Raw genomic sequence first — 27387 nt, forward strand, 5'->3', positions numbered from 1 at the left:
TATGTGAGGGGCGCCTGGGTGGCTCAGTGGGTTAAGCCGCTGCCTTCGGCTCAGGTCATGATCCCAGGGTCCTGGGATTGAGTCCCTCATCGGGCTCTCTGCTCAGCAGGGAGCCTGCTTCCTCCTCTCTCTCTCTGCCTGCCTCTCTGCCTACTTGTGATCTCTCTCTGTCAAATAAATAAAATCTTAAAAAAAAAAAAAAGAAATTTTATGTGACTATTTCAAACAATTTATATTTGTGGAAGCAAGCTCATGCTTCTTTTTTCTCATTTAATGTGTACTTGGGAGCAGGGTGCTCCTGGATGGCTCAGTCAGTTGGACATCTGCCTTCAGCTCAGGTCATGGTCCCAGAGTCCCAGGATTGAGCTCCATGTCCAACTCCCTGCTTGGTGGGGTGTCTGCTTCTCCCTCTGCCCCTCATCCTGCTCTTGGGCTCTCTCTCTCTCTTTCAAATAAATAAAAAATTTTAAATAATTAAATAAAGTGTACTTTAGGGCATCTGGGTGGTTCAGTTGATTAGACAATGAACTCTTGGTTTCTTCTCAGGTCATGATCTCACCGTTTTGAGATCGAACCCTGCATCCAGCTCTGTGCTCTGAAGGGAGTCTGTTTGAGACTCTCTTTCCCTCTCCCTCTGCCCCTTCCCCTCCACTCTCTAAAAATCAATAAACCTTTTTAAAAAATAAAGTGCACTTGGGACACCTGGGTGGTTCAGTTGGTTGACCATCTGACTCCTGACTTTGGCTCAGGTTATGATCTCAGAGTCCTGAAATGGATCCCCTTGTGTCCCCTCAGTTGGACATCAGCCCCACTCACCCAATCACTTTGACCAGACAATATTAAGAGTCATCACATTTTCATCAAAACATAACTCATATCCCCCTCTCACCTGGATTATTGGGTCTCTTACCTCCATCCTCTGCCCATTTCAATTCACCTTCAATCTTGTCTACAAACTCACTTTTCAAAATTGCCAATCTGACCATATTACACTTTGCTTATAAAGCTTTGATAGCTTCTTTTGCTATAAGATAAAATCCAAATTTTCTCCTATGGTGTTAAAGGCTTTTCATTTCTTGGGCCGCCTATGTCTCTGGTCTCCTCCTTTGCCAATTCATCAACAACTGGACATATATGAAGTTCTACCTTCTGTACAGCCTTCTCCAGTGGAAAGTTCAGTTCTTGAAACCCACCTGAGGATCCACATGCCCATCTCCGGATATGGCTCAAACTGGGTCCCTTCTGATTCCACCCAAACAGAATTATTCCCTCCTCTGTATCCTCATGGTACCATATAGATCAGAAGTACTCTACCAGAAGCAATTTTGTCCCTATTGGATACTTGGCAATGTCTGGAGACATTTTTGGTCATTGAAACTGAGAGTTTCACTTAGTCACACCTGACTATACATTTGTATCTCCCTGTTACACTATAAATTCCTCAAGGGCAGATACCTTATCTTACCTTTACATCCTCAGAGGTGAGCAGGGCTAAATACACAGTAGATGCTCATTAAGTTTCTGTGAAGTGAATTAATGAGAGAAAAGTCAAGTCAGTCTTATCTCACCACTGTGGCTAACAAGCTGACAACAGCAGCTTCTTCCTCTAGGAGAAGAAGGTGAGAACACATATGTGCAAAATCAGTATAATAAAGGGAAGTGGGTCTGGCAGAGATACCTACAGTTTTGACCAACTACTTGGCCCATAAAGGTCAAAATAGCCACCTTTCTCACGCCTTCTATCTCCTCACCACCTCTCTCATTAACCCACATGGTTACCAAATTCTCTTTTGATTCTCTACCTAAGAAATAGCTCCCTGGCCATTGCCATCCCCAAAGCCCATGGCCAGCTCCCATGAGCACCACTCTTCTGTACCATCTTCCTTGGCCTCTCTGCCATCTACAAGTTGAGAAAGTCAAATTAAGTCCCTGTAGTTTCTTCCAGCTGTAAAATGATAAGATTTGCAATTTTATCTAGTGACAATGAATTCCAGATTTTCGGTCAAATAATTCATGTCAATACTCCTTCCATTTACCCATATGGATATAAAATTTCAAAACACTCAACAGAAATAATTATAATTTAGAAAGCATTGAAACCATCCATGGCCTTTTGTCTTGGAAACAAACTCAAAAGTCAACAACTGTAATTGGTCTTCCCTTCCCAGTAACCTCCTCACAGATGCCAGTCTCATAACAAATCCAAACAAGGAGGAAAGTATTAAGAGTACAAAAATGTGTACATATACTTTCAACAAAGGGCTGAGAATACTTTCAATTAAAAAGGAATCTAAAAAGAAAACAGCAACATCATTGTAAGTACAGCCAGCTAGGGACTCATTCTGCTACCTCAGCATTCCGCAACCCCTCCACCTTTCAGAAATGCTGGATTGACCTCTTTTCCATGGAATGTCACACTTTTTTTCAGATATCATCATTGCCATCCATAACCCCGACAGCCTTGTGTTATAAGCAGGTGCTTGCCTTACTGTTATGCGTGGATATAGAAAATGAAGTACAGATTCTGTAACTTATCCATGGTCCTACCGCAAAGGAGATTGAGAAGAAGCACCCAATATGCACTCTAATGCCAAGTTAGACTTTTTTCTCATCAGTTTTTCTCTTGCAAGAAATCCCTCTATCTTATTGGCAGACACAGTTTAGTTTTGAGATTATCATCTGGCCAATTCTTAGAGTAAAAATTGAGGTGCAAGTTTATTTTAGGAATGTACAGCTACAACCCTGGATCAAATTAATTCGCAAGTGAATCAAAGGCTGAGAAAAAATTAATAAATGCTACAATCAGTTTCATGCTTCTCTGAACAGGGAAATCTTTACAGGATGATAAACTATGTTTAATTGCAATAGCTCATTTGATGAGTAAGTAAGTAATCACAATACTTTTCCCTCTGCGGGCCAAATGCAGCTTCTGAATTTTTCTCAATGTCATGCTCTAGGCAGGAACTATTTTTTTTAATAAAATCAATATTAATTTTATTAATTATTAATAAAACCAATAATATTAATATTAATATGCAAGGATACCCTTCAGAATGTGAACAGTGGCTATCTTTGTGTGGCAAGGTGGTTTCTGTTTTCTTTTTCTGCTTCTTTGGGTTTTCTAGCCATGAATTCATTTCAGTTATGCAATAAGAAAAACAAAATTAAAGGAAAAGGACTATAAAGTGGAAACAGGAGAGAGAGGGGTCAGATGTGGAACTAGAATCAAAACCAAAACAGAAACCAACAATGCCATGGGCAAGGCACTGCCGAGCAGACCGCTGTCCCTGCGTGCGTGGACTGTAAGCGTCTTTGCTTCTCACCCCAACTAGCTGTAACCCTGGGAAAGTCATCTCCCTCATGTGGCCTTGGCTTCCTATCTACCAAATGTGGGATTGCACTAGATCAGTGGTTCTCAACAGGGGGAGGTTTGTTTTGCCCTTTAGAGGAATAACAGGCAGTATCTGGAGACTTTTTCTGGTTGTCACAATGGGGGAGGGTGCTACCAGCACCTAGAGAGAGCGTAGAGCCCAGAGATGCTGCTCGACATCCTATGAGGCACAGGACAGATCCCTACCACAACGGGTTATCTGGCCCACACTGTGAGTGGTGCCAGCGTTGAGAAACCTGGCTTCCACCATGCTTGGTTCTGTGAGTTTGGGCCTGGCCTGTCCTGGAGCCTCCTAAAGAGGAGCCCTGCGTTCATGACTGCCCAGACTCTGGCTGTGGCCCACTCGACAGGAGAGAAGGAATGAACAACAGGGCCCAAGACAGGGAACACTGGAGTCCTGCAGGGGAAGTCCTGCCATCAAAGGCAGACAGGCCCTCAGACAGGCTGTCTTCCTTCAAGGGCCGGGCCCTCCCTTGCTCATGTGGACAAACATGGCCCTCTTTTGGCGTGCGTCCTCACAATGAACAATGGGCCGGTGGCTCAAAAAGCACACAAAATTTGAGCAAAGATTCCGTGACTGTGCAGTATTTCCCTGAAGACCATCTTACGATCTCTCAGGGTGGGGGATACTAAAGGAAATACAAGTTGTTAATAACTGAGTTTCCTTCAAAAACATAGCAGGACTTATAAATAGATATCTAACAAATGCTGATTTATTTCAGGCTAGACCCAACAAATATTTAAGAGGCCCCTTTGTGGGCCCCTGATTATTGGCGTACAGGCCGACACCACCATGGGGCAGGGAGAAGCAGGTCTTTCCAGTCGCCTGTGCTGGGACAACTGGGGAAGGAAGGAAAATGCATTTCTACACACATCAATTTCAAGTGGATAACAGACTTAAAGGTCTGTTAATAGGCAGGAACTATTAATTGAGACAGGAGCTCGAAGGAAACATTTGCCTCCCTTACATCATGCACACAATAATCAGGTTTGGAGGGACGCCTGGGTGGCTCAGTTGGTTAAGCAGCTGCCTTCGGCTCAGGTCATGATCCCAGCGTCCTGGGATCGAGTCCCACATCGGGCTCCTTGCTCAGCAGGGAGCCTGCTTCTCCCTCTGCCTCTGCCTGCCATTCTGTCTGCCTGTGCTCGCTCTCTCCCCCTCTCTCTGATAAATAAATAAAATCTTTAAAAAAAAAAAAATAATCAGGTTTGGAGAGCAAAAACAAATCTATTTAAATTATTCTATTACCAATCTTATAATTATTCTATCCCCAGTGGCCTAACTTGGAACAGATGGAAGAAAGAAGTGCAATGGTTTTTTCAGAGTCACATAAGTTACTTCGGTCCTCTTTCTTTAATAAGGTTTTTGAGAGGAACACCTGTGTGAACTCAGTACATCTTGAAAAATACAAATAAATGAACCTTATTTCTGCCATCCTGATCTGAGCTTGGAATAGACTCATAAATCTTGAATTTGAAGGGTTACCCATTCAGTGAGAGACAAGTGGTTAACAGAGGGTAAAGGGTAAATAAATGTATTTCATGTTTCAAGCTCCTCAGAAGCAAGTGGGGCAGCTCCCCCAGTTCGCTGCTGGATGGAGAGTGGCCAACGAACCTTGACAAAGTCCAAGTCAGGCCTTCATCAAGCAGACAGGCAAACAAGGAATAGCCAAGAGCAAAAGCATCCCCTTCCTAAAAACAAAAGTTAAAGCAGATCCCTTCCCTTCTACAATTCTTCAAGAAGCATGACATCAGCAACAGGCTTAAACATTAGTAAGCACAATCGTAAGCTAATAAAAATAAATATAAATGCAAGTAAAAGAGTGTGTGCATGTGAAAGAGAGGAAAGGGGCCTAGAAGAGTTTTCCCACCACTCCCCCCAACAACCTTTGAAATGTAAATGCTGTCGCCCTACCGACAGCGCTGGTAAAGCAAAGAGTAGGGCCAGGATATAAAGCAGGGGGTGGGAGATTGGGGGAACCAGGTGGTGGGTATTAGAGAGGGCACGGATTGTATGGAGCACTGGGTGTGGTGCAAAAATAATGAATACTGTTATGCTGAAAAAAAAATTTTTTTTAATAAATAAATAAAAAGAAAAAAAAGTGAGGCGGAGGGGAAAGGCGCCCTCGGCAAGCCTCCGGGAGGGCGAGGGGGGCGCTTGGGGAGAAGTTTCTAACGTTTCCTTAAAGACCTAATTCGGCGACCTATTCTCTCCCCTCCAGCTGCCTGGCGCTGCACGAGGACCACATCCCCTAGTCCCTCCAGTGTCCACGAACTCCGCGCGGAGCCCCCAGCCCCTTCGGCGGTTTGCGGGCCTCGGGGGTGGCTCAGACCATTGAACCTGCTGCACGGCTCAGATCGCCGTCTGTAGAAACCCGCGTTCAAACACCACGAAGCGGCAAACCGCCTTCACGCAAACGCGTCGCGGGAGATCCCCGGAGACCGGGGGACTGGTAGGACCCGCGGTCCTGCCTCCCCGCGAGCAGAGCCCCCGCCCCGTCCCGCGCCCCGCCCCGCGCCCCGCCCCGCGCCCCGCGCCCCGCCCGTGGTCATTACCTTCCCCGGTAGTGCCTGAGGGTCACTCCGCCCCGACAGCGCTCCCGGGCTGGCTCCCAGCGATGGAGAGGAGGGCTCGGAGCTCCTCCAGAGAGGCCTACGGAAGAAGCGGCAGGTCCCCCCACAAGAACAAGAGGGCGAGGGCCGAGAGGGGCGGTGGAAGCCGTGGGCGCCGGGACGCCGGGCTCGAGCAGCCGGGGAGCCGGGGGGAATCCCCCGCGCCCGCAGCCACCGTGGTGGACGTGGATGAGGTCCGGGGCTCCGGTGAGGAGGGCACCGAGGTGGTGGCGCTGCTGGAGAGCGAGCGGCCCGAGGAAGGTATAGCAGGTCCGAGATGCGGGAAATGGGGTGGCCTTTCCGCATGGTACCCAAGGGACAGCAGGTCGAGGGGAACGAGTCACGGCGCTGGGAGCCACCAAGGCCAGAGCAGCCTGCTGGACCTGCTCAGATTCCCAGAAAATGAAAGGCCTGAGTTAGGACCCGCCATCCTCCTTCCCAGTGATGGGGACCCAAATGCATCAGAAGAAATACAGATGACATCAACAAAATACTGTTGGTCTCAGAGGCTAGCCTTGGATGACAGGTGGGAGGGAGAGTAGTCCAGGTTGGGGACCAACGAGCACTTCTGGCAAAGGAATCTTGCAGGGGTTGTTGTGGCCAAGGAAGAGTGTATGGGCACCTAATCTAAGTGCAGACAGTCAAGAACTGGTGGTTCTGGGCGAATAAGCAGCTTATTCCCGGCCCCCCCCCCTCGCCCCCGGCATCCCCATCCCTCCGTCTTACCTAAAAGTACTTTAACCTTTCTTCGGGATGATCATTTGGCAGCGGAGCCAAGTGGAGAAGAGCTAGACCTGAATTTAAACCTCAGCTAGCTAGCCATGGGATCAGAGGTGCGGCCTTCACCAGCTATGCCAGGGGGATAACAACTGTACCTACCTGGGAGGGCAGGTGTGAGGATAAAAGGAGATGTGGCACTCAAAGCACCTTGCACAGAGCTGGGAGCAAAGAACAGACCCAATTTGAACAGAATCCTTGCAAGTTAAAATAGAGGAAGGTTAGACCAAAGGAAGGACTCAAGGGGAAAAGATGTCTTTTTGGCTTCTGTGGGTGGAGCAACTCTTAGATACAAATTTATCTGTTCCCAATCCTTTTTAGAGTAAATGGAAGAAAAAAATGCCTTACACCTTTAGTGTAGAATGGCAGAGGTCTAACGGAAAGTCGGTAAGGAAGCGAGTGTTATTTTGCTTTCTGCGGGCTAAGAAATTTTAACATCATTTCCTAGTTAACAGCAATGCAGTATATGTGGGAGCGTTGAAAGGTATGATTTGACAAAGATTCGTGCAGTTGGTGCAGTTTATATGGATCATCTTAATGCTGTTTGGCCCAACTGATGCCTTTTCATCCGTCAGAGACTTCGGGTCTTTAAAGGTTTGTTAGGTTCAATGCTGCAGTATTGCTGAGGTGAGCTGTCTTGTAGGTATCGTGCTTCAGACCACATCGGTTGGGGTAAGCAAGGAACGGAGCCACCCTTTAATATCTGCCAGGCACACACTCGGTGTTTTACTGAGTATTATTATTGTTTCCACATGGCTGATAGGGAAACTTGCAGGGAAATTAAGTGCCTTGCCAAAGACCTACAGCTGGAAGCGGGGGAGGAAGGGAGTTCCAGAGCCCGCCCCTCCTTGCATGGTGCTGCCCCTGCTTCCTCCTCAGAGTCCTAGCACGGCTACCAGCTGTGTGGCCTCAGGCAAAGAATTTGCGGACCTTCCTCAGTCTCTCCAGCTATAAAGTGACTGGAGCCCAAGACCCTAAGCAGCTGTGTGGCCTCAGGCAAAGAATTTGCGGACCTTCCTCAGTCTCTCCAGCTATAAAGTGACTGGAGCCCAAGACCCTAAGCAATAGACGTGAAGTCCCATTGAGGATGAGGTGGCCTTGCTGAGCCCCTGTCTGGGAAGTTTCTGTGGCTTCCAAGGGTCCTGGGAGGTAGAGGAGCAACAGCCCCTCCTCCTGCTCATCTAGCACCATGCTCCCTCAGCCAGGCTCCTTAAGACTTAAGACTTGGGAGAAATGGGGGCACCTGGGTGGCTCAGTGTGTGAAGCCTCTGCCTTAGCTCGGGGTCATGATCCCAGGGTCCTGGGATCCAGCTGATGAAGTCCCAGAACCTAAGTCAGGTTCGGTGGGGTGAGGAGGTTCGGAGCCCGACGACTAAAAAAGAATTCTTAAGACATCTTTGGTGCAAAATGGTGGTTTATTAAAGCACGGGGACAGGACCCGTGGGCAGGAAGAGCTGCTGCTGCCCCGGGTTGTGAGGGGTGGTTGGTTATATACACAGGAGTTGGGTAGGTGAGGACAAAGGGGTGTTCAGAAGGGCTATTGGGGCAAAGAATACTATCAGGATATTGAAGGCTTAGTTGCTATCAAGTAAAGACAGTTGGAAGTCTGGTGGAATGTTACATTCCTGCTATCAAGCATCCTTGTTAATGAGATTTAGGTTTAGAAGAAATTTAACTTTATTTACTTTTCCTTCTACTTCCACCTCCTTCGGTTTTTTATGGAGGGGAGGGTGACATTAGGCTTGAGGAACTGAGTTCTGTGTCTTTGGAAATTGGGCTACTGATAAGGTAACTTCTTTGTTGTAATCTCAAGGACATTTGCAAACCAAGGGAGACTCCTGTCTTGCAGGATTGTGATCTCAGCAAGTTATCTATTTATCATTTTATGGCAGTCAGGGGTGCCTGAGGAATGCTACACATATGGAGGCGAGCGGATGAAAGGGGGGATGCAAGGCGCCAGCTTTTGCTTTGTCCTCAGCCAGCCTCCTGCTCCCTCATCACAGCCCTGCATAGGGCTCTCTGCTTAGCAGGGAGCCTGCTCCCCCCACCCCTGCCTGCCTTTCTGCCTACTTGTGATCTCTGTCAAATAAATAAAGTCTTTAAAAAAAAAAAAAATAGACAGGGAGAGATGAAAAGAGCTTCACCTTACCAAAATGTTGGAGCTTCTTAGACTATGGCCTATCTAAGACTCTCTCTCCCTTAACATTTAATATTTTCACTATTCACTTAAACCAAACAAACTGACTATTCAAGGAACTCATTCCAAGAGAACAATACTTTGTGAGTAAAGCTATAAGTTAGATTTGGGGTATTAAATATCAGTTTTTTTGTTCACATCTCTAACTCCTCTATGAAGGCATTTTGAGGATTTTCTTCCCTTATAAAATGCTATTTTGTCCGTAGGTGTATTTATTTCTTTTTACTTGCCAAGGTCACCACTGGCAATTAAAATATGTTTATAAACTAATTAAACATGGTAATACCACCCTTATTGTCCTTAAGGAAGAATATTGTAAAAAACCAACATGATTTTGATAAAGCAGCATTTCCCAAAATAGATTGTGTGAGAAATAAATATTATGGGACATGAATTTCCTTGGAGAAAACACTGCCTGGTCAAATGTTTGGGAAATCTTAGGTTAAACAAAGCTAAGAATGCTTCTTTACTGCAGGGATTCTCCTGCCTCAATATGCATATGAACAGGGGATCTCTAGAAGTAGGACAGGGAACAAAGGATTTCCTAAACTTGTTTGGAGAGGGAACTCTTGTGGAGCCCGCTGAGCTATTCGTGTTTGATGAGACACACTTTTTAGGAACTACCATACTTCAGCGCTTAGTGCTGATGTTAATTTTGGGCTGATGCTTGTGTAGTAAGTGATTGATTTGTTGATGACCTTTCCAATTATTTTCTAGTCACAGAAATCAAATATTCAAGGCTACCAACTAGTTTTCCTCTCCCCCCCTCCCCCATTCCTTGAAAATAGGCAACTTCTGGTCATCCATGATGTTTTTAAACTCAGAAACAGCATCCCTTTGGCCAGCTTCCCAGGACCTGGAGATTAAAATTCTTGAGGTTTCCATAACTAATACATTTAAATAATTTTCTCTATCTATTTCTCTTTCATCCTTACAAGTCAACAAATATTTATTGAGCACCTATATTGGGTCAGGCACTATTCTAGGCCCTTAGGGATACAACGTAAATAACCCAGGAAGCTTGTGTTCTTCTGATTAGCTTTTCCTGAAACATTTTCCTTTATTATTCAAGCAATCTGGAGTTCTGCAGTCCAGTACTTCATTACTTTAATTTATAGATGCTACAAGGCTGATATTACCCCATAGGGATGATTTTTTCAAAGACTATCTGGAGAACCACACCCTAATCCAAAGAAGAGACTCTAATGGAGGAATTTGAGACATTTGGGGCAGGTAGTAGACGGGGAAGTCATTTCCAGGAAGATGAGTCTCGGCACCTATGTGGTTTGAAACGCATAAGAATTAATACTTGATACCCAATAAGTACACTTAAGTGATTTTTATGTAAATATGAAATTTCCTATTTATATCAATGCTATAAAAACTATCTCATGAGAGAGTTATGAGATAGTTATTATGAGCTAGTTAACATCCCCACCATATAGATGGGGAAACGGGTTTTGGGTTGTTGTTTTGTTTTGGTTTGGTTTGGTTTGGTTTGGTTTAAGATTTTATTTATTTATTTGAGAGACAAAGTGAGTGAGAGAAAGAGAAAGAGAGAGAGCACACAATCAGGGGCAGAGGGAGACAAATAAGCAGACTCCCCCCTGAGCAAGGAGCCTGATGTAGAGCTTGATCCCAGGACCCAGGGATCATGACTTGAGCCGAAGGCAGACATTTAACCAACTGAGCCACCCAGGCACCCCAGTGAAACAGGTTTGAAGAGGTCATGTGCTTTACTTAAGTTCACTGGACAGAAAATGGTGGAGCCAGAACTCGATCCAGACCTTCTGCCGAGATTCTGTGCTTTTTCCAGGTACCCCACTATGGCCTTTCCAGAAGTCTGTTCCACTTTCCACAGCCCCACAGAGCCCTGCCCAGACAATGTCCCATCATGTGAACTGACTACTGATATCCAGCTCCCTCTAAATTTCTAGCAAAGTCTACACATTGCTCTGACCCTCCTACCAAGAATTGGATGAACAAGTACTGGTTAGTGAATATGGTAACATTTCCAGTGTAAGTATTCTTTTCCCTTTGTTTTGTTTTGTTTTGTTTTAGGTACCAAGTCTTCAGGTTTAGGGATCTGTGAATGGCTCCTTGTCCTCACATCCCTGCTCTTCATCATCGTGACCTTCCCTTTTTCGATCTGGTTCTGCATAAAGGTAAGATTCCATGAGAGCCCAGAAAGGAATTTCTTGGTGCCTCTCACTGACCCCAGGTCCAGTCCTCTGTGACTTGGTACGTGCTGTCTGCTCTGCATGGAATGGCCTCACCCCCGCTCCTCTGGGAGTCATTGGGAATCATTGGGAGGCATTGTCTGTGAAAGATTAAGGAAGAGAGAGTAAGGGTAGGCAGAGAGAGCCGTCAGACAATGATGCAGGTCTGACACCTGCGCTATGAGAAGTGAAGGAAGGATTGGACAGAAAGAGCCTCAGACTGGGGTGTAGTGTTGGCCAGCCTGAGGGGAAACTCCAGAGCAAAGTCTGCTTCAAAGAGGAGTTCCGTGATGGGCAGAAATGGCCAGGCCCGAGTACCCCTGCCATTGCTGTCGTTGGTGGAGCTGCCGGGGAAGATCAAGTCCTTGACTGGAAGGCTACAGGAGCTGCTGGGACTGTTGCTGATGGCACTTTTCATGCACGCCCCTCCCCCTCTACCCTCCTCCTCTTCTTCCTCTGCCCCCAGCACCCATCCCACCGCCCAGCCATCCTTCTTCACAGAAGGGTATTGGATTTTGTCCAGTGCCTTTTCTGCATCCATTGAGATAATCACGTGCTATTTGCCCTTTATTCTATTGAGATGGTGTATCACATTCATTGAATTTTGGATGTTAAACCAACTGTGTGTTCCTAGTTATAAATCCCACTTGGTTATGGTGTCTAATCCTCTTTTTATGTTCCCAGGTTCAGGCAGCTGGTAGTTTGTGGAGGGTTTTACATCTTTATTCATAAGAGGTATTGGTCTGTAGTTTCCTTGTGATGTCAATCTCTTGTTTTGGCATCAGGAAATACTGGTCTCAGAGAAGCGTTGGACAGATTTCTCTGCTCTTCTCTTTCTGAATTTGTGAAGAACTGGTATTACTTGCTTGTTAAATGTTTGGCACGATTCATCAGTGAAACCATCTAGTCTTGGACTTTTCTCTGTGGGAAATTTCAAAACTGCTAATCAGTCTTTTACTTCTGGGTCTTTTCAGTTTGTTTTTTTCTCAGGTCAGTTTAGTACTTGCAACTATACTGGGATTTGTCCATTTCACCTAAGTTATATCTAATTAGAGGCATATAGATGTTCATAGTATTTTCTTTTATTATCTTTTTTTAAATTTTCCCCCTGTAAGGAGTACAGAGTACTCAGAGTAGTAATGTTCCTGTAATTCCTTTTTTCATTCCTGATTTTGGAAATCTGAGTCTTCTTTTTTTCTCCCTGGTCCAGTTAACTAAATATTTGTCAATTTTGTTGATCTTTTCAAAGAATGAACTTTGGGTTGATTTTTCTATTGTTTTTCTATTTCATTTATTTCCACTTTAATCTTCATTAATTCTTCTTTCTGTTTGCTTTAGAGTTAGTTTGCTCTTCTATTTCCAGCGTCTTACGGTAGACAACTGGGGTTTTATTTTTTATCTTTTTTCATAGGCATCTATACTATAAATTTTCCTCTTAAGCACTGCTTTAGTTGCATCCCTCATGTTTTGGTATCTAAGTTTTTGTTTTCATTTAACTCAAACTATTTTCTAATTTCTCTTTTGATTTCTTCTTTGATCCATTGGTTATTTTATTTTTAAGATTTATTTTAAATAAGATTTATTTTATTATATTTATTTTTATTTTATTTATTTATATATTATATATTATTATATTTATCTTTTATTTATTTTATATATTTATTTATTATATTTATTTTAAATAAGATTTATTTTATTTTAAAGATTTTATTTATTTGACAGAGATCACAAGTAGGCAGAGAGGCAGGCAGAGAGAGAGAGAGAGGAGGAGGAGGAAACAGGCTCCCTGCTGAGCAGAGAGCCCGGTGTGGGACTTGATCCCAGGACCCTGGGATCATGACCTGAGCTGAAGGCAAAGGCTTTAACCCACTGAGCCACCCAGGCACCCCTACCCATTTGTTATTTTAGAGTGTGTCATTCAGTTTTTATATATTTGTGAATTCCCTAAATTTCCTTGTTAGTGATTTCCAATTTCATTCCATTGTAATCAGATAACATACTTTGTGTAATTTCAATAGCTTTAAATTTATTGAGGTTTGTTTTATGGCTAACGTTTGATCTATTCTACAGATGTTTCATGTGTTCTTTTTACCTTTTTTTGAAATTTTTACTTATATATTTGAGAGAGTGAGAGTGTGAGAGAGAGGACACCAGAGGGGTGAGAGTCAGAGGGAGAAGCAGACTCCCCACTGAGTTGAGAGCCCAATACAGGGCTCAATCCTGGTACTATGGTATCATGACCTGAGTTGAAGGCAGACCCTTAATCGACCAAGCACAGAGGCAGCCCAATGTTTCATGTGCTCTTGAGAAGAAAGTGTATTTTGCTGTTGTTGGGTGTTGTGTGGAGATATCTGTTAGGTCTAGTTTGTGTATAGTGTTATTCAAATCTTATTTCCTTGTTTATCTTCTGCCTAGTTGTTCTCTCCATGATTGAAAGTGGAATATTAAATTTTCCAATTATTATTGTTGCTTGAATTGTCTGTTTCTCCCTTTAGTTCTTTTGATTTTTGATTCTTATATTTTAGATCTCTATTTTTAGGTACATATATGTTTATCATTGTTATACTTTCCCAACACACTGATCCTTTTATTGTTATACAGTGTCCCTCTTTATCACTAGCACATTTTTGTGTGTTTGTTTTCAATTCCATTTTGTCTTGGGTGCCTGGGGTGACTCAGTGGGTTAAGCACACGACCCTTGATTTTGGCTCAAGTCACAATCTCAGGGTCCTAGGATCAAGCCCAGATTGGGCTGTGTGCTCAGCAGGGAGCCTGCTTAAGGATTCTCTCTCCCTCTCCCTCGGCCCCTGCCTGTACATGCACATGTGCACACGCTCTCCCTCTCTAAAATAATTAAATAAACCTTTGGGGGGGGGATGGTAAACCTTAAAGTCAATTAGGTAGAGGATACAAAAGCAGAATGATGTGTAACATTTGAGCAAGATCTCAAAGAAGTAAGTCTCCTCTGCATCTCTAGGAAGAATTTGTTTCTTCCAGTAAAGGCAGAAAAGAAACAAGTAATGCCAGGGGACCAGGAAATCAGAGATGCCGGGGGCCTGCTCTAGGAGACAAATCTAGGTAGGCATTCCTTCTCATTCATTGTTTCAACAAGAAAGGCAGGATTCAGGTACAGGACTTGTAAACCTCAGAAAGATCAACAAGCCATGTCCCAAGGGACTTTGGAGGGGGCGCGGAGCTCTTCCCTTAGGAATCATACTTCAAAATGTGTTACTTTTTGTCTCTTTACTGCATTTTCATATTTGACTAATTATTATTCAGTGGAGCTTTCCAAAGTGGAGGAAGGATGAAGAAGGAAAGCATGTCTACAGTCACAAATAATTCATTTGTTCATTCAACAAGAGTTCACAGGTGGGGCACATATACAAATCAACAGACCAAATAAACTAATGATAAGCAAACAGTAGAACCCAGATTTTGATACTGGGCCAGAAAAAATGAAGTTTATTTTTGAAGTAGTATGTGTTAACTTCCCTGTTTCTCTTCTAACATACAGATATTTCTACACAAAGAGAATCTTCCTTTGTGTCATTTAAAAATGCTACACAATTTTCATTTTTCTAGACACGATCACCAATGGCAATTGGCAAATTGAGATCTAGTTGAATCATTGTGAATCAACCTCAGAAGAAATTGCAGTTTGAAACAATTATCACAAGAGGTATTAAAATATACTCCCTCTTTCCATTAAATAGCAAATGTGGGATCATTATAAAAGCTAATAATGGAGAAGTTACAGCAAACTACAAGATTAAATACACTGTGATTTTCTTGATTTCTGTATGTTGGACATCGTAGAAGCATTATTTTTTAGATCATCATGACTCTTTAATCAAAATTCTGTTCATGGGCTCAAAAATTAACAGGGCCAATATACTTGCACTGGTTTCTGAAGTTCTACCGTTACTAAGTGTACATTCTGGAAATGTAAATGTTAATAGAAATTTTTTCTTAGTTCCAAACTAGTTTTCTGATATCTAGGATCATTCTCATGTGCCAAGGCCTTTTGAAGACTTTTTCTTTCTTGGAGTGTTTCAAAAGTATTATTTTTCCCTTTAGGTTGCACAGGAGTATGAGAGAGTATTAATATTCCGACTGGGACACCTGCTTCCTGGAAGAGCCAAAGGCCCTGGTAAGAAACACCCTTCTACCCCTGCCACAGACTTGCCAATTTCTTCAGTCTGTGCATATTTGTAATATGGACCTCAGATTATATAAAGTCACCTGGTTTGTGATATCTGCATTGACTAATCTGTTACTTGTAACACAGGTTATGAAAGAGTCTTCAGAGAGCATTACTATCCTGTCAAAATGGCCAAGAGAGAGGATGGGCATAGAGAGTCAAGTGCCGGGGCTGGGCTGGCTGGAGTAGCAAGTAGGCCTAAGACCCATGGCTAGGCACTGTTTTGAGCAGAACATGTTTTGGTTAGAGTGCTGTGAGCTAGTTCAGAATCTGTTTTGGGGGGTGGGGGGGTGGCGGTCAGAACAAACCAGAGATAGGCAAAGTCCAGCATCTGAGTGACAAATTGGCCTTCAGTTCGTGGAATTTAGAAAACATAGACTGAGCACTTCCTGTGGTTTAGACAATGTCTAACTGCCCAGGAGGCAAAGATGGATACATGAGACGTGGTTTCTGATCTCTAGGACCTTAAAGTCTAGCAGAGATGTCCAGAGATCCAAGCACAGACAGAAGTATAGTTAGTCCACAAAGTCTAGTAGTTGAGGTTTGCAGATCCCCGCCAGTGAAGTCCCAGGTGCATATATTAGAAAGCATCCAGGAGCCAAGCCAGCTCTATAGAAACAAGTAGAGAATAGAGACTAGACTAGACTAGAAGACACAAATCCGAGTTTGACAATGCAGAACAAGCAGATGGATCCACACAAAAGTAGAACCAGAGCCTGTGGTCTAGGACAGGGAGCATTTGTTCTAGTTCTAGTTTTCAGCATCCTTCTTTACTGCAACTAGAAAGGGCTAGTAGCTAGTCTGCTCCTCTGAGAGGTCCTGGGCTCCGGAGTTTGCCAGCTCTAAAGTTGTTCATAATGGTACATGCATGGATTCAAAAATAATTTTACAGAGCCCCCCAAAGGCACTAAGACTAATAGATGTTCATAAGACACTCTTGTTAGAGAGTTAAATTTAGTGAAGAAGATAGACATGTTACTCAAGATCTGGAGGGGTCTGCACTATAACCAAGGAGACCATACAGCCCATTTTGCTGGGGTTAATCCCTGTTTATATCTGTTACCCTAGAGTAAGTTGTAACAATGCTCTCCTTTCATCCTCAAAAATGTCTTAGATTAAACAAAAAATTACATGGTAACTTAGCAACCACAAACTCACTATAGGGGTAGAGAGGGATTACCCAATTGGTCTGTAGTTGGAGGCTAAAAAAAGCAATGCAATATGCAACCTGACCTCAAAGAGGTAAAGCCCAAACAATCTCCATACTAACCATTCACCTGTCAATCTCCCTGCCCCCCTCTTCTAGGCCTTTTCTTCTTTTTGCCCTGCCTGGATACCTATCACAAGGTTGACCTTCGTCTCCAAACTTTGGAGATACCCTTTCATGAGGTAAGTCAAATGATGGATTTTGCTTTCTCTCTATGTTTCATATGGCTGAGCTACCAATTCTGGTCCAAGGCAAAATGACTATTAAACTCAAAAGTAGAAAAGTGGAGATATGGGCTATATCAAAATTAAAAACTCCTGTGTATCAAAGGACACGATCAAATGAATGAATAGGTAACCTATGGGGGTGGAAGAAAATATTTGCAAATAATGCTTCTGATAAGGTTTAATACCCAGAATATATAAAGAAATCTTACAAATCTACAAGAAAGCAAACAACTCACTTAAAAATGGGCAAAGAGGGAGCTTGCTTCCTCCTCTCTCTCTGCCTGCCTCTCTGTCTGCTTGTCATCTCTCTCTGTCAAATTAAAAAAAAAAAAAAAATGGGCAAAGGACTTTGTGATGGTTAATTTTATGGGTCAGCTTGGCTAAGCTAAGTTCCCCTTTTATCGGAGTCTATCTTTTCAAATCTTTCTATGTATGTGGCTGTATTTACAGACAGGTTACATATACTATCTTATAACATGCCTTTTTCCACTCAACACTCCATGATCCAACTCCGTTGGATCATGTTTTCAAGCTATGTTTCTATCCCTTTGTCTTATTTTCTTCAATATTTTATTTTTAAGTAATATCTAGACCCAACGTGGGGCTTGAACTCACAACCCCAAGATCAAAAGTCTCATGCTCTTCCCACTGAGCTACCCAGGCGCCCTTTGTTTTTAAGATTATTTATTTATTTATTTGACAGAGATCACAAGTAGGCAGAGAGGCAGGCAGAGAGAGAGAGGAGGAAGCAGGCTCCCTGCCAAGCAGAGAGCCCAATGCGGGGCTCAATCCCAGGACCCTGGGATCATAACCGGAGCTGAAGGCAGAGGCTTTAACCCACTGAGCCACCCAGGTGCCCCCGCCCTTTGTTTTAAATGGTCACATAGCATTTCATTGTATGGATGTACCACAATTCACAATTCCCTATTGTGAATATTAACATATTTTTAATTTTTCATTATAATAAACAACACTATGAATGACATCCTTGCAGCTAAATCCTTAAACTATGTCCTTGTTATAAGTGTCTAAAAATGGAAATACTGAGAAGGAGCAGCTTTTTAGGCTCTGGGTGTGTAGCACCCGTCTGCTGCCTAGTATATACTCAGCAAACAACATATCAGAGCACTTGTTTCCTAGAACATGCTTTCCTTTTAGCACATTTTTTTTGGCATTAGGTTAAAACAATTATCTGAATGCTTTCATCTAAGAAAAATTATTCCTGATATTTACATTATGTGGAAAACCCAAAAGACTCCACCCCAAAACTGCTAGAACTCATACAGGAATTCAGTAAAGCGTCAGGATATAAAATCAATGCATAAAAATCAGTTGCATTTCTATACACTAAAACAAAAGAAAAAGAAATTAAGGAGTCAATCCCATTTTCAATTGTACTCAAAACCATAAGATACCTAGGAATAAATCTAACCAAAGAGGCAAAGAATCTGTACTCAGAATACTATAGAATATACACAAAAGATATTGAGGAAGACAAAAGAAATGGAAAAACGTTCCATGCTCATGGGTTGGAAGAACAAATATTGTGAAAATGTCTATGCTACCTAAAGTAATCTACACATTTAATGCAATCCATATCAAAGTACTGTCAGCTTTTTTCGCAGAGCTGGAACAAATAATCCTAAAGTTTATATGGAACCGGAAAAGACCCTGAATAGCCAAGGGAGTGTTGAAAAAGAAAAGCAGGGGTGCCTGGGCAGCTCAGTCATTTAGCTTCTGCCTTTGGGCTCAGGTTATGATCCCAGAGTCCTGGGATCAAGCCCCGTACCCAGTTCCCTGCTCAGCAGGAAGCCTCCTCCTCCCTCTCCCACTCCCCATGCTTGTTTTCCTTCTATCACACACTCTCTCTCTCTGTCAAATAAATAAATAAAATATTGAAAAAAAGAAAAAGAAAAAAACTGGTGGCGTCACAATTCTGGACTTCAAGCTCTATTACAAAACTGTAATCATAAAAAAAAAAAAAAAAAACTGTAATCATCAAGACGGTATGACACTGGCATAAAAACAGACACACAGATCAATGGAACAGAATAGAGAACCCAGAAATGGACCCTCAACTCTATGATCAACTCATCTTCAACAAAGCAAGAAAGAATGTCTGATGGAAAAAAGACAGTCTCTTCAACAAATGGTGCTGGGAAAATTGGACAAACACATACAGAAGAATGAAACTGAACCATTCCTTACACCACACACAAAAATAGACTCAAAATAGGTGAAAGACCTAATGTGAGATAGGAATCTTTCAAAACCCTTAAGGAGAACACAGGCAGCAACCTCTTCGGCCTCAGCCACAGCAACTTCTTCCTAGAAACATCACCAAAGCAAAGGAAGCCAGGGCAAAAATGAACTACTAGGACTTCATCAAGATCAAAAGCTTTTGCACAGCAAAGAAAAAACTCAACAAAACCAAAGACAACTGACAGAATGGGAGAAGATATTTGCAAATAATATATCAGATAAAGAGCTAGTATCCAAAGTCTATAAAGATCTTATCAGACTTAATAGCCAAAGAACAAATAATCCAATCAAGAGATGGACAGAAGACATGAACAGACATTTCTGAAAAGAAGACATCCAAATGGCCAACAGACACATGAAAAAGTGTTCCACGTCACTTGGCATCAGGGAAATACTATCAAAATCACAGTGAGATACCACCTCAAACCAGTCAAAATGGCTAAAATGAACAAGTCAGGAAATGACAGGTGTTGGCAAGGTTGTGGAGAAAGGGGAACCCTCCTACAGTGTTTGTGGGAATGCAAGCTGGTGCAGCCATTCTGGAAAACAGTATGGAGGTTCCTCAAAAAGTTGAAAAAAGAGCTACCTTATAATCCAGCAATTGCACTACTAGGTATTTACCCCGAAGATACAAATGTAGTGATTCAAAAGGGCACTTGTACCCAAATGTCCACAATCGCCAAACTATAGAAAGAGCCCAGATGTCCAATGACAGATGGATAAAGAAGATGTGATAAGTATATATATATATATATATATATATATATATACACATACATACACACACATACACAATGCAGCCATCAAAAACTGAAATCTTGCCCTTTGCAATGACATGGATGGAACTAGAGGGGATTATGCTAAGTGAAATAAGTTAATCAGTGAAAGACAATCATCATATGATTTCATTCATATGTGGAATCTGAGAAAAAAACAAAGGAGCATAGAGGAAGGATGGAAAAATAAAACAAGATGAAACCAGAGAGGGAGACAAACCATAAGAGACTCTTAATCATAGGAAACAAACTGAGAGTTGCTGGAGTGGAGAGTGGCTGGCTGGGTGATGGTCATTGGGGAGGGTATGTGCTGTGAATTGTGTAAGACTGATGATTCACAAACCTATACCCCTGAATCAAAAAATTATTAATAAAAATAAATAAAATTTTAAAACTATTTACAACAGGATCCTTTAAATAGTAAGTTGTTTAGTATATTTCATAAAAACTCCATAATCTCCAAAAACACATCTATTTTGAATAAAGGGGTGGGCCAAAGACTCTTTTTTTTTTTCCCCCTGTAATCCTACTGAGAAAATTTCCCTTGAACACATTTAGCTTCACTATCCTCACCTGGGAAAAGAGACCTAAAATAAGGTCAATTCTCCAAACTCTTTTTTTCTGCCCAGGTTGTGACCAAAGACATGTTTATAATGGAGATAGATGCCATCTGCTACTACCGAATGGAAAATGCCTCTCTCCTCCTAAGCAGTCTTGCTCACGTGCCCAGAGCAGTTCAATTTCTTGTGCAGACCACCATGAAACGTCTCCTAGCACATCGATCCCTCACTGAAATTCTTCTAGAGAGGAAGAGCATTGCCCAAGATATAAAGGTACTTCAATATGTTTGTCATTGAATATGTTGAAATACCTCCTTCTCTTTTATTCATCTCTTCCCTGGTCATTTATTGATGCATATGCAATGGAAGCATCTGGCAGGCATTCACTGTTGAAGGTGCCATCCTTCAAGGAGCTGACAGCAGAGTGAGAAGTTGAAAGTCATTGCCACTGGTTCTGCCCTTCATCCCACCTATGTGCACTTCCCCTTGGCCCCTCAGCCTCTCTTCCTGTTCATCACTTCTTCTAAAGGATGCAAGACAAGGTCCAGAGGCTGGACACCCAAGCTTGCCTTTGTTACACTGGATTATAATTTATGTATGTCCACATGTGTCTTCCCAGATTATGGACTCCACAATGGCAGGGGTCATATTTTATCCATCTCTTTGTTCATAGCACCCGGCACAGGGCTTGTCACACAGCAGTCAGACAATGTTCTCCAGATGAGTGAACAAATGAGCCAGCTGTTGTAGCCCCATCTCTTGCCATCTCCCTTCACCCCCCCCCCCCCCCCTGCTCACCCCCCCCCCCCCCCCCCCCCCCTCCCCCCCCCCCCCACCATGTTCTAACCCTCCAACCCTCCTCCCCCACCCCACACTCCCGCAGTGTTTCTCTGGCCTTCAGCACTTCCTGCTCTCCAGTGCCTCTGCAAGGAATGCTTTGCTTTTCCCCACAGGCAAAATCCTATTTGTCTTTTAAGATGCCACCACTTACATGAGGTTTTTTCAACACGGCCTCTCATCACTACCCCCCAGATTAGTCACTAGCTAGCTGTCTAGCCACAGAAATCCTCAGAAATGAGTGAATCGGAAAAGAGTATGGGTGCCCATTGGGTACGCCATGCCCTGCCCCACCTTTCCAGAGCCCACAATTCATTGTCTTCTGCCTTCTGGGACAGGGAAGCGTGGCAAATTGGTGCCACCAGCAGGCAGGAAGCAACTCTAAATGAAACCATTTGGGAGAGCCTAGAATCTGGTTCTCTAATAAGTGCATCTTCAAACATTTAACAAGTTCACCGTCTGTATTGGTTTCCCATTGCTTCTGTAACAAATTACCACACGTTTGGTGACTTACAATGATGTCAGTTTGATCTCTTAAGGTTTTGAAGGCCAGGAGTCCAAAAGCAGTCTCACTGGGGCCAAAGTCAAGATGGCAACAGGGCTGCTTCCTTCTGGAGGTTCCAAGAGGAGAATTCATTTTCTTGCCTTTCCCAGTTTCTAGCAGCTGCCCATTTCCCCAGCTTCCTGGTCCTTTCCTTCCTATCCCAACAAATTCTGCCTCCAGAATCACATTACCTTTTCCTCTTCCATAGTCACATCTCCTTCTTTTCCCTCTTAAAAGGACACTTGTAACTGCTTTTGGGCCCCACAGGAAAGATCCTAGGTAATCTCCCCCATATTAAGATCCTTTAAACTTAATCCCATCTTCAAGGTCTCTTCTGGGGTAACATTTACAGGTTCCAGAGATTAGGACATGGATTGGGAGCCATTATTCAGCCTACCACACCATCTCTAATTCCCCAATATTTATTGAGCGGCACTGTGCAGTTAAGCAAGTTTATTTTTTAAAAAGAGAGAGAGAGCGTGGGGAGAGGGGCAAAGGGGGAGAGAGAGAGAGAATCTCAAGCAGGCTCCACACTCAGCACGGAGTCCAGTGTGGGGCTTGATTTCACAACCCTGAGATCACGACCTGAGCCAAAATCAAGAGACAGATGCTTAATGACATGAGCCACCCAGGTGCCCCAAGTTAAGCAACTTTTTGCAAGACACCGTAAGGTTTAAACAAAATAGGAGATGAATGTCTCTTCAAAGGAAATGCACTTTCTCAGTTCAGAACAATGGCCATGAGGGCACATGGGTGCTCTACTCGCCTGGAGGTTCTCACTGACATCTCAATTCTTTCCTTCACAGGTGGCCTTGGATGCAGTGACCTGTATTTGGGGAATCAAAGTGGAGAGAACAGAAATGTGGGTAGGAAATTAAGCAAGAAAAGCAATGTGACAAAGGAAAATATTCTGGTTTTATTTTAAAATAATTTTTTAAATTATTTTCAATGAGTTTAGCACTATAGCCACATTGGCATAAATTGAGACAAAAACATTTACCTAGTACTCACAGCCATAACACAACCTCCATAACATTTAGGCAGGTTACTTTCATGATATTTCTCTCCATGAGGTTTAAAACAACTTTTTTGAGATAAAACTCACCATTATAACCATTTTAAAGTACAACGGAGTGTTTTTATTGTATTCACGGAGTGGTGTAACCATCACGACTATCTAATTTCATAACATTTTCATTGCCCCCAAAAGAAAACCCACACCCATCAAGCAGGGACTCCTCATTGCTCCCCTGCCCCCCAGCCCGACGACACTAATGTGCACTCACCTGTCCTGGATGTCTCAGACAAAAGCTGTCATCTATTACATGGCCTTTTGTGTTTGGTTGCTTTCACTCAGGATGTTGTTTTCAAGGTTCATCCGTGGTGAAGCAGGAATGAGCACATCATTCCTTTTGATGGTCATATACTATCTGTTAGTTGTGTGGGTACAGCCCATTGGGATCACCTGCTCACTCATGATGGGCATTTGGGTTGTTTCCACATTAGGACTATTCTGCAGTGACCGTTCATGTGCAAGCTTTTGTGGGAACGTGTTTTCACATATACCTAGCAGAATTACTGGCTCCTATGGTAACTCCATGTTTAACTTTCCATGGAAGTACCAGTTGTTTTCGAGCTGTGTCGTTTTCATAGTTGCAAACAGGGTAAAATACAATTTTGTATCTTTTATGTAATATATTAAGTATTACTCTTATGTGGTCAGTTCTACTCTTTTCAAAATCAATTCCTTTAGAAAATTAGATGTCTCCCCAGCTTGTTAAAGCTGTTTTTCTTTTTTTATTTTAAAGATTGTATTTACTTATTTGAGAGAGAGAGAGAGAGCCAGAGAGCACAGGTGGGGGAATGGCAGAGGGAGAGGGAGAAGCAGGCTCCCTGCTTTTTTTTTTTTTTAAAGATTTTTTTTTTATTTATTTGACAGAACACAAGTAGGCAGAGAGGCAGGCAGAGAGAGAGGAGGAAGCAGGCTCCCTGCTGAGCAGAGAGCCCGATGCGGGACTCGATCCCAGGACCCTGAGATCATGACCCGAGCCGAAGGCAGCGGCTTAACCCACTGAGCCACCTAGGCACCCAGCAGCGCCCAGCAGGCTCCCTGCTTAACGGGAGGCTCCATCCCAGGATCGAGACCTGAGCCAAAGGTAGACGCTTAACTGACTGAGCCACACAGGTACCCCATCAAAGCTGTTTTTATCATTCAAATTTAATAGCTGAGGTTTAGATTAAACCTTAAGCAGGAAAAGTCATAATCCTCCATCAACAAAAGAATGTGTTCTACTTGCACAGACAAACCCGAGTGCTGCCACCGTAGCATCACCCACCATGAGTGTCTGACTTTGAGGCCCTGGCTTTCGAGCGGCTCTTCTCTGCCCACCATTGACCTTAGAGGCCTAGGGGCGGCCACTCTCTTAGATGGCTTGTGCATCCTGAAGTGCCAGCAGAGATGCTGGCCGCCCAGCTGAAGCCCTGGCTGCTAAGAGCCGGGCGGCTCACACACCTGCCCGCCCTCTTTCCTTTCCAGCAAGGACATCCGGCTGCCGGTGGGGCTCCAGCACTCCCTGGCTGTGGAGGCCGAAGCGCAGAGACAGGCCAAAGTGCGGGTGAGCCAGCACCGAGCGGGCAGCCTCCCACCGAGGCCAGGCACATGGCCTGCAGCTTCCTCACCCCCAGCTCATCCCCGAGCTCGTGCCCGCCACCCCATCCTACTAATTCCCTCAAAGCGTGTTCACAGCCACCTGACTAATGCCACATGGCCTCCTCCACGACACCCGCTCTCTGAAGCCTAACAGTGAGCTTCTCTTCCTCCTTGAGTCTTGCCTTTGCTCTCTCTCCTGAAAGGCCTCTCCCACCCTCCATCCCTCTTCTCTCATGAAGGCCTCTTTCCCTAGTAATATCAGCCCCAACCCCACTCTGTGTTAATGAGTTAATGTCAAAGACCCGCCTTCCTCCCTCAGTGCAGGCTGTGCAGGGATGACCACGATGAGGCCCGGTTCCCTCAATGCCGGAGTCGAGAGAAGGTGCGGCCAGGCCCAGCCTAGCACAGCTGTGGCCGCCAGCAGCTCCTGGGGATGGAAGTGGGGGTGGGAGGAGGGGTGGGAGGAAAAGGGAAATGAGGATGGACTGAAGGGGAGACAGACTGCTCGTAAAGAACAGAAAGCAGGCAAAGAAGAACCACCGCACCACCGAAAAGTTCGGGATCCCGGGAGTGTTGAGAGGAGGAAGGGGAAGAAAGTGGTCCTCTGGGCAGAGTTGCGTCTAGATCTGAGACTAGTCTCTTTGTCCACGTTAAGGTGGACAAAAAGCTTTGTGCTTTTTCCTCTGAAATGTTCACTCTTTCATTTTGCCACATCCTCACCTAGAATGCTGGCCAACTTTTTCTCAGTATGGGAACTCCTACTCATTTCTCAAGGCCCAGAGGACCTAATTAATGACACCCCCACACACATCACTACACTTGTCAGGGCCCTTGACAAATTCGGCCTTAAATTACAATGAAGAGTGCCACTGATCCGCCCTAGATCAGGATCCTTGGGAGAGGGGGCTGTCTGCCATGTGCCTTCACCGTGCCTGGAGCCTGGCGGACGTGCTGTGCTTGTTGGCTGAGGAACACTGACCATCTAGGAAAACCTTGAAGCCATGAAAAGGAAAAAGATCACTCAGCTTCTCTTCGCATCTGCTCCCCAGGTAATCGCTGCGGAAGGAGAGAGGGCTGCGTCGGAGTCCCTGAGACGGGCAGCGGAGATCCTGGCCGGCACTCCGGCCGCTGTTCAGCTGCGGTACCTCCACACCCTCCAATCCCTGTCCACGGACAAACCTTCCACCGTGGTTTTGCCTCTACCATTTGACTTGCTCAATTTCCTGTCTTCGCCCAGCAGTAGAACTCAAGGAAGCCTCCCTTTCCCCAATCCTTCCAAACCTGTCGAGCCCCCAAATCCTAAAAAGAAAGACTCTCCCATGCTATAGGAGGAGCCAAGGGTAAGGTGCCTGGAAGGGGCCTGCCAGGTGACAGCCACATCCCTGAGGGAGGCACACAGCCCTCACTTCCCACGCTTGCTTCGGTTGCCATACGGAATGCCCTGGGAACGCACAGTCACAGCTCAGCAATCCGAAGCAATTGTCTGTGAGGAGACAGTGAGGTCATGTGATGACAAGTTTAGATAGATCATTTAAATTAGACTGATTATGGGAAAGAGCTTTAGCCAACATTCTACTTGGGAAAGAATTTTGTGTCTAAAGGTGGCTAAATTCTGACTTCCAAAGATGTAGTTCAAGTGTCTTTTTTTGGCTGAATGCCCCCTGGCCCCTTTGGCAAGGTCTGTGGTGCTCCCATGGTCCTTTCTATGTGTCCCTTTTATTGTGCTCATCACACGTTATTGTAAACCCGTAGTTAAGACGCAGTCTTCTTGCCAGCTGTACTGTGGCTTACTCCTCTAAAGGCACCTCTTGGTCATTGCCCCTCACCTCCCCCCACCACCAGCCCCACTCAACCTTATATGTTCACCCTATGGCCTTCACATCCAACCCCGATAGGTGCACCACACTGACACTTAAATGTTCCTGAGCGACTGAAAGAAAACAAGTTGTACTTGGGCTGGATATAAAATTTACATCTAATTAGAAGAATTTTAAAGAATTTTTTTTATGGTGGGGCGCCTGGGTGGCTCAGTGGGTTAGGCCGCTGCCTTCGGCTCGGGTCATGATCTCGGGGTCCTGGGATCGAGCCCCGCGTCGGGCTCTCTGCTCAGCAGGGAGCCTGCTTCCTCCTCTCTCTCTCTCTGCCTGCCTCTCTGCCTACTTGTGATCTCTCTCTGTCAAATATATAAATAAAAAAATCTTTAAAAAAAAAAAAGAATTTTTTTTATGGAGACTTTATCATAGAGAAATACGGGACGCCTGGGTGGCTCAGTTTGCTAAGTGGCTGCTTTCAGCTCAGGTCGTGATCCCAGGGTCCTGGGATCAAGTCCCACACCTGGCTCCTGGCTCAGCAGAGAGCTTGCTCCTCCCTCCCACTCTGCCTGCTGCTCTCCCTGCCTGTACTCTCCCTCTCTGTTAAATGAATAATAAAAACCTTTAAAAAAATTCTTAAAAGGGAAATAAAAGGACAAAAACATTTACCTGATACATGTTGCTTAAAATCTTAAGAAGCATCGCTGTAAACATGGGTCTCATATTCTCAGTATAGTATTTACCAGCTTGCTTATTTCTCAAGCAGTACTGACAGTATGTGACCTATGTATGTCCAGAAGCATTCTTTGCTAGTACAGATATTCTTTACTATAAATATATTCTTGTAAGTCTTACTCTCCACTAAGTTGTCTTACTCAGTTAGAAATATGTATCTACACAAATGTAGTGATCCGAAGGGGCACGTGCACCTGAATGTTTATTGCAGTCATGTCCACCATAGCCAAACTATGGAAAGAGCCTAGATGTTCATCGACAGATAGATGGATAAAGAAAATGTGATATCTATCTATCTATATAGATAGATATATCTTACAGCCATCAATAAACCCTGAAATCTTGCCATTTGCAATGAAGTGGATGGAACTAGAGGGGAT

At 44.0% G+C, this 27387-nt stretch overlaps 1 protein-coding gene across 5 annotated transcripts; it reads left to right on the forward strand.

Annotated features, from left to right (window-relative positions):
* The first annotated feature begins 5973 nt into the window (after window positions 1-5973).
* NPHS2 (NPHS2 stomatin family member, podocin) lies at window positions 5974-27024 on the forward strand. 5 transcript variants are annotated; one of them, XM_059412802.1, is made up of 9 exons: window positions 5974-6274; window positions 11040-11143; window positions 15275-15347; window positions 16705-16787; window positions 20500-20703; window positions 22618-22673; window positions 24348-24426; window positions 24781-24843; window positions 25511-27024. In XM_059412802.1, the coding sequence occupies exons 1-9, from the start codon at window positions 6010-6012 to the stop codon at window positions 25787-25789; spliced, it is 1206 nt and encodes a 401-aa protein (XP_059268785.1). In that variant the 5' UTR covers window positions 5974-6009; the 3' UTR covers window positions 25790-27024. The 5 variants fall into 5 exon arrangements, with proteins under 5 accessions (XP_059268785.1, XP_059268786.1, XP_059268787.1 ...); XM_059412803.1 differs by having other exon boundaries at window positions 5974-6265; window positions 25511-27023; XM_059412804.1 differs by lacking the exon at window positions 24781-24843 and having other exon boundaries at window positions 25511-27021.
* Window positions 27025-27387: the final 363 nt, after the last annotated feature.

The sequence above is a fragment of the Mustela nigripes genome, chromosome 10 (genome assembly GCF_022355385.1).
Source record: "Mustela nigripes isolate SB6536 chromosome 10, MUSNIG.SB6536, whole genome shotgun sequence".
Taxonomy (NCBI): domain Eukaryota; kingdom Metazoa; phylum Chordata; class Mammalia; order Carnivora; family Mustelidae; genus Mustela; species Mustela nigripes.

Bases quoted from the DNA above. Each gene is read 5' to 3' on its own strand.
- NPHS2 (XM_059412802.1), top strand. From the start codon at position 6,010: ATGGAGAGGAGGGCTCGGAGCTCCTCCAGAGAGGCCTACGGAAGAAGC. The intron at 16,788-20,499 runs GTAAGTCAAATG...TTTTCTGCCCAG, and splicing joins TGGAGATACCCTTTCATGAG to GTTGTGACCAAAGACATGTT. The intron at 24,844-25,510 runs GTGCGGCCAGGC...TCTGCTCCCCAG, and splicing joins AATGCCGGAGTCGAGAGAAG to GTAATCGCTGCGGAAGGAGA.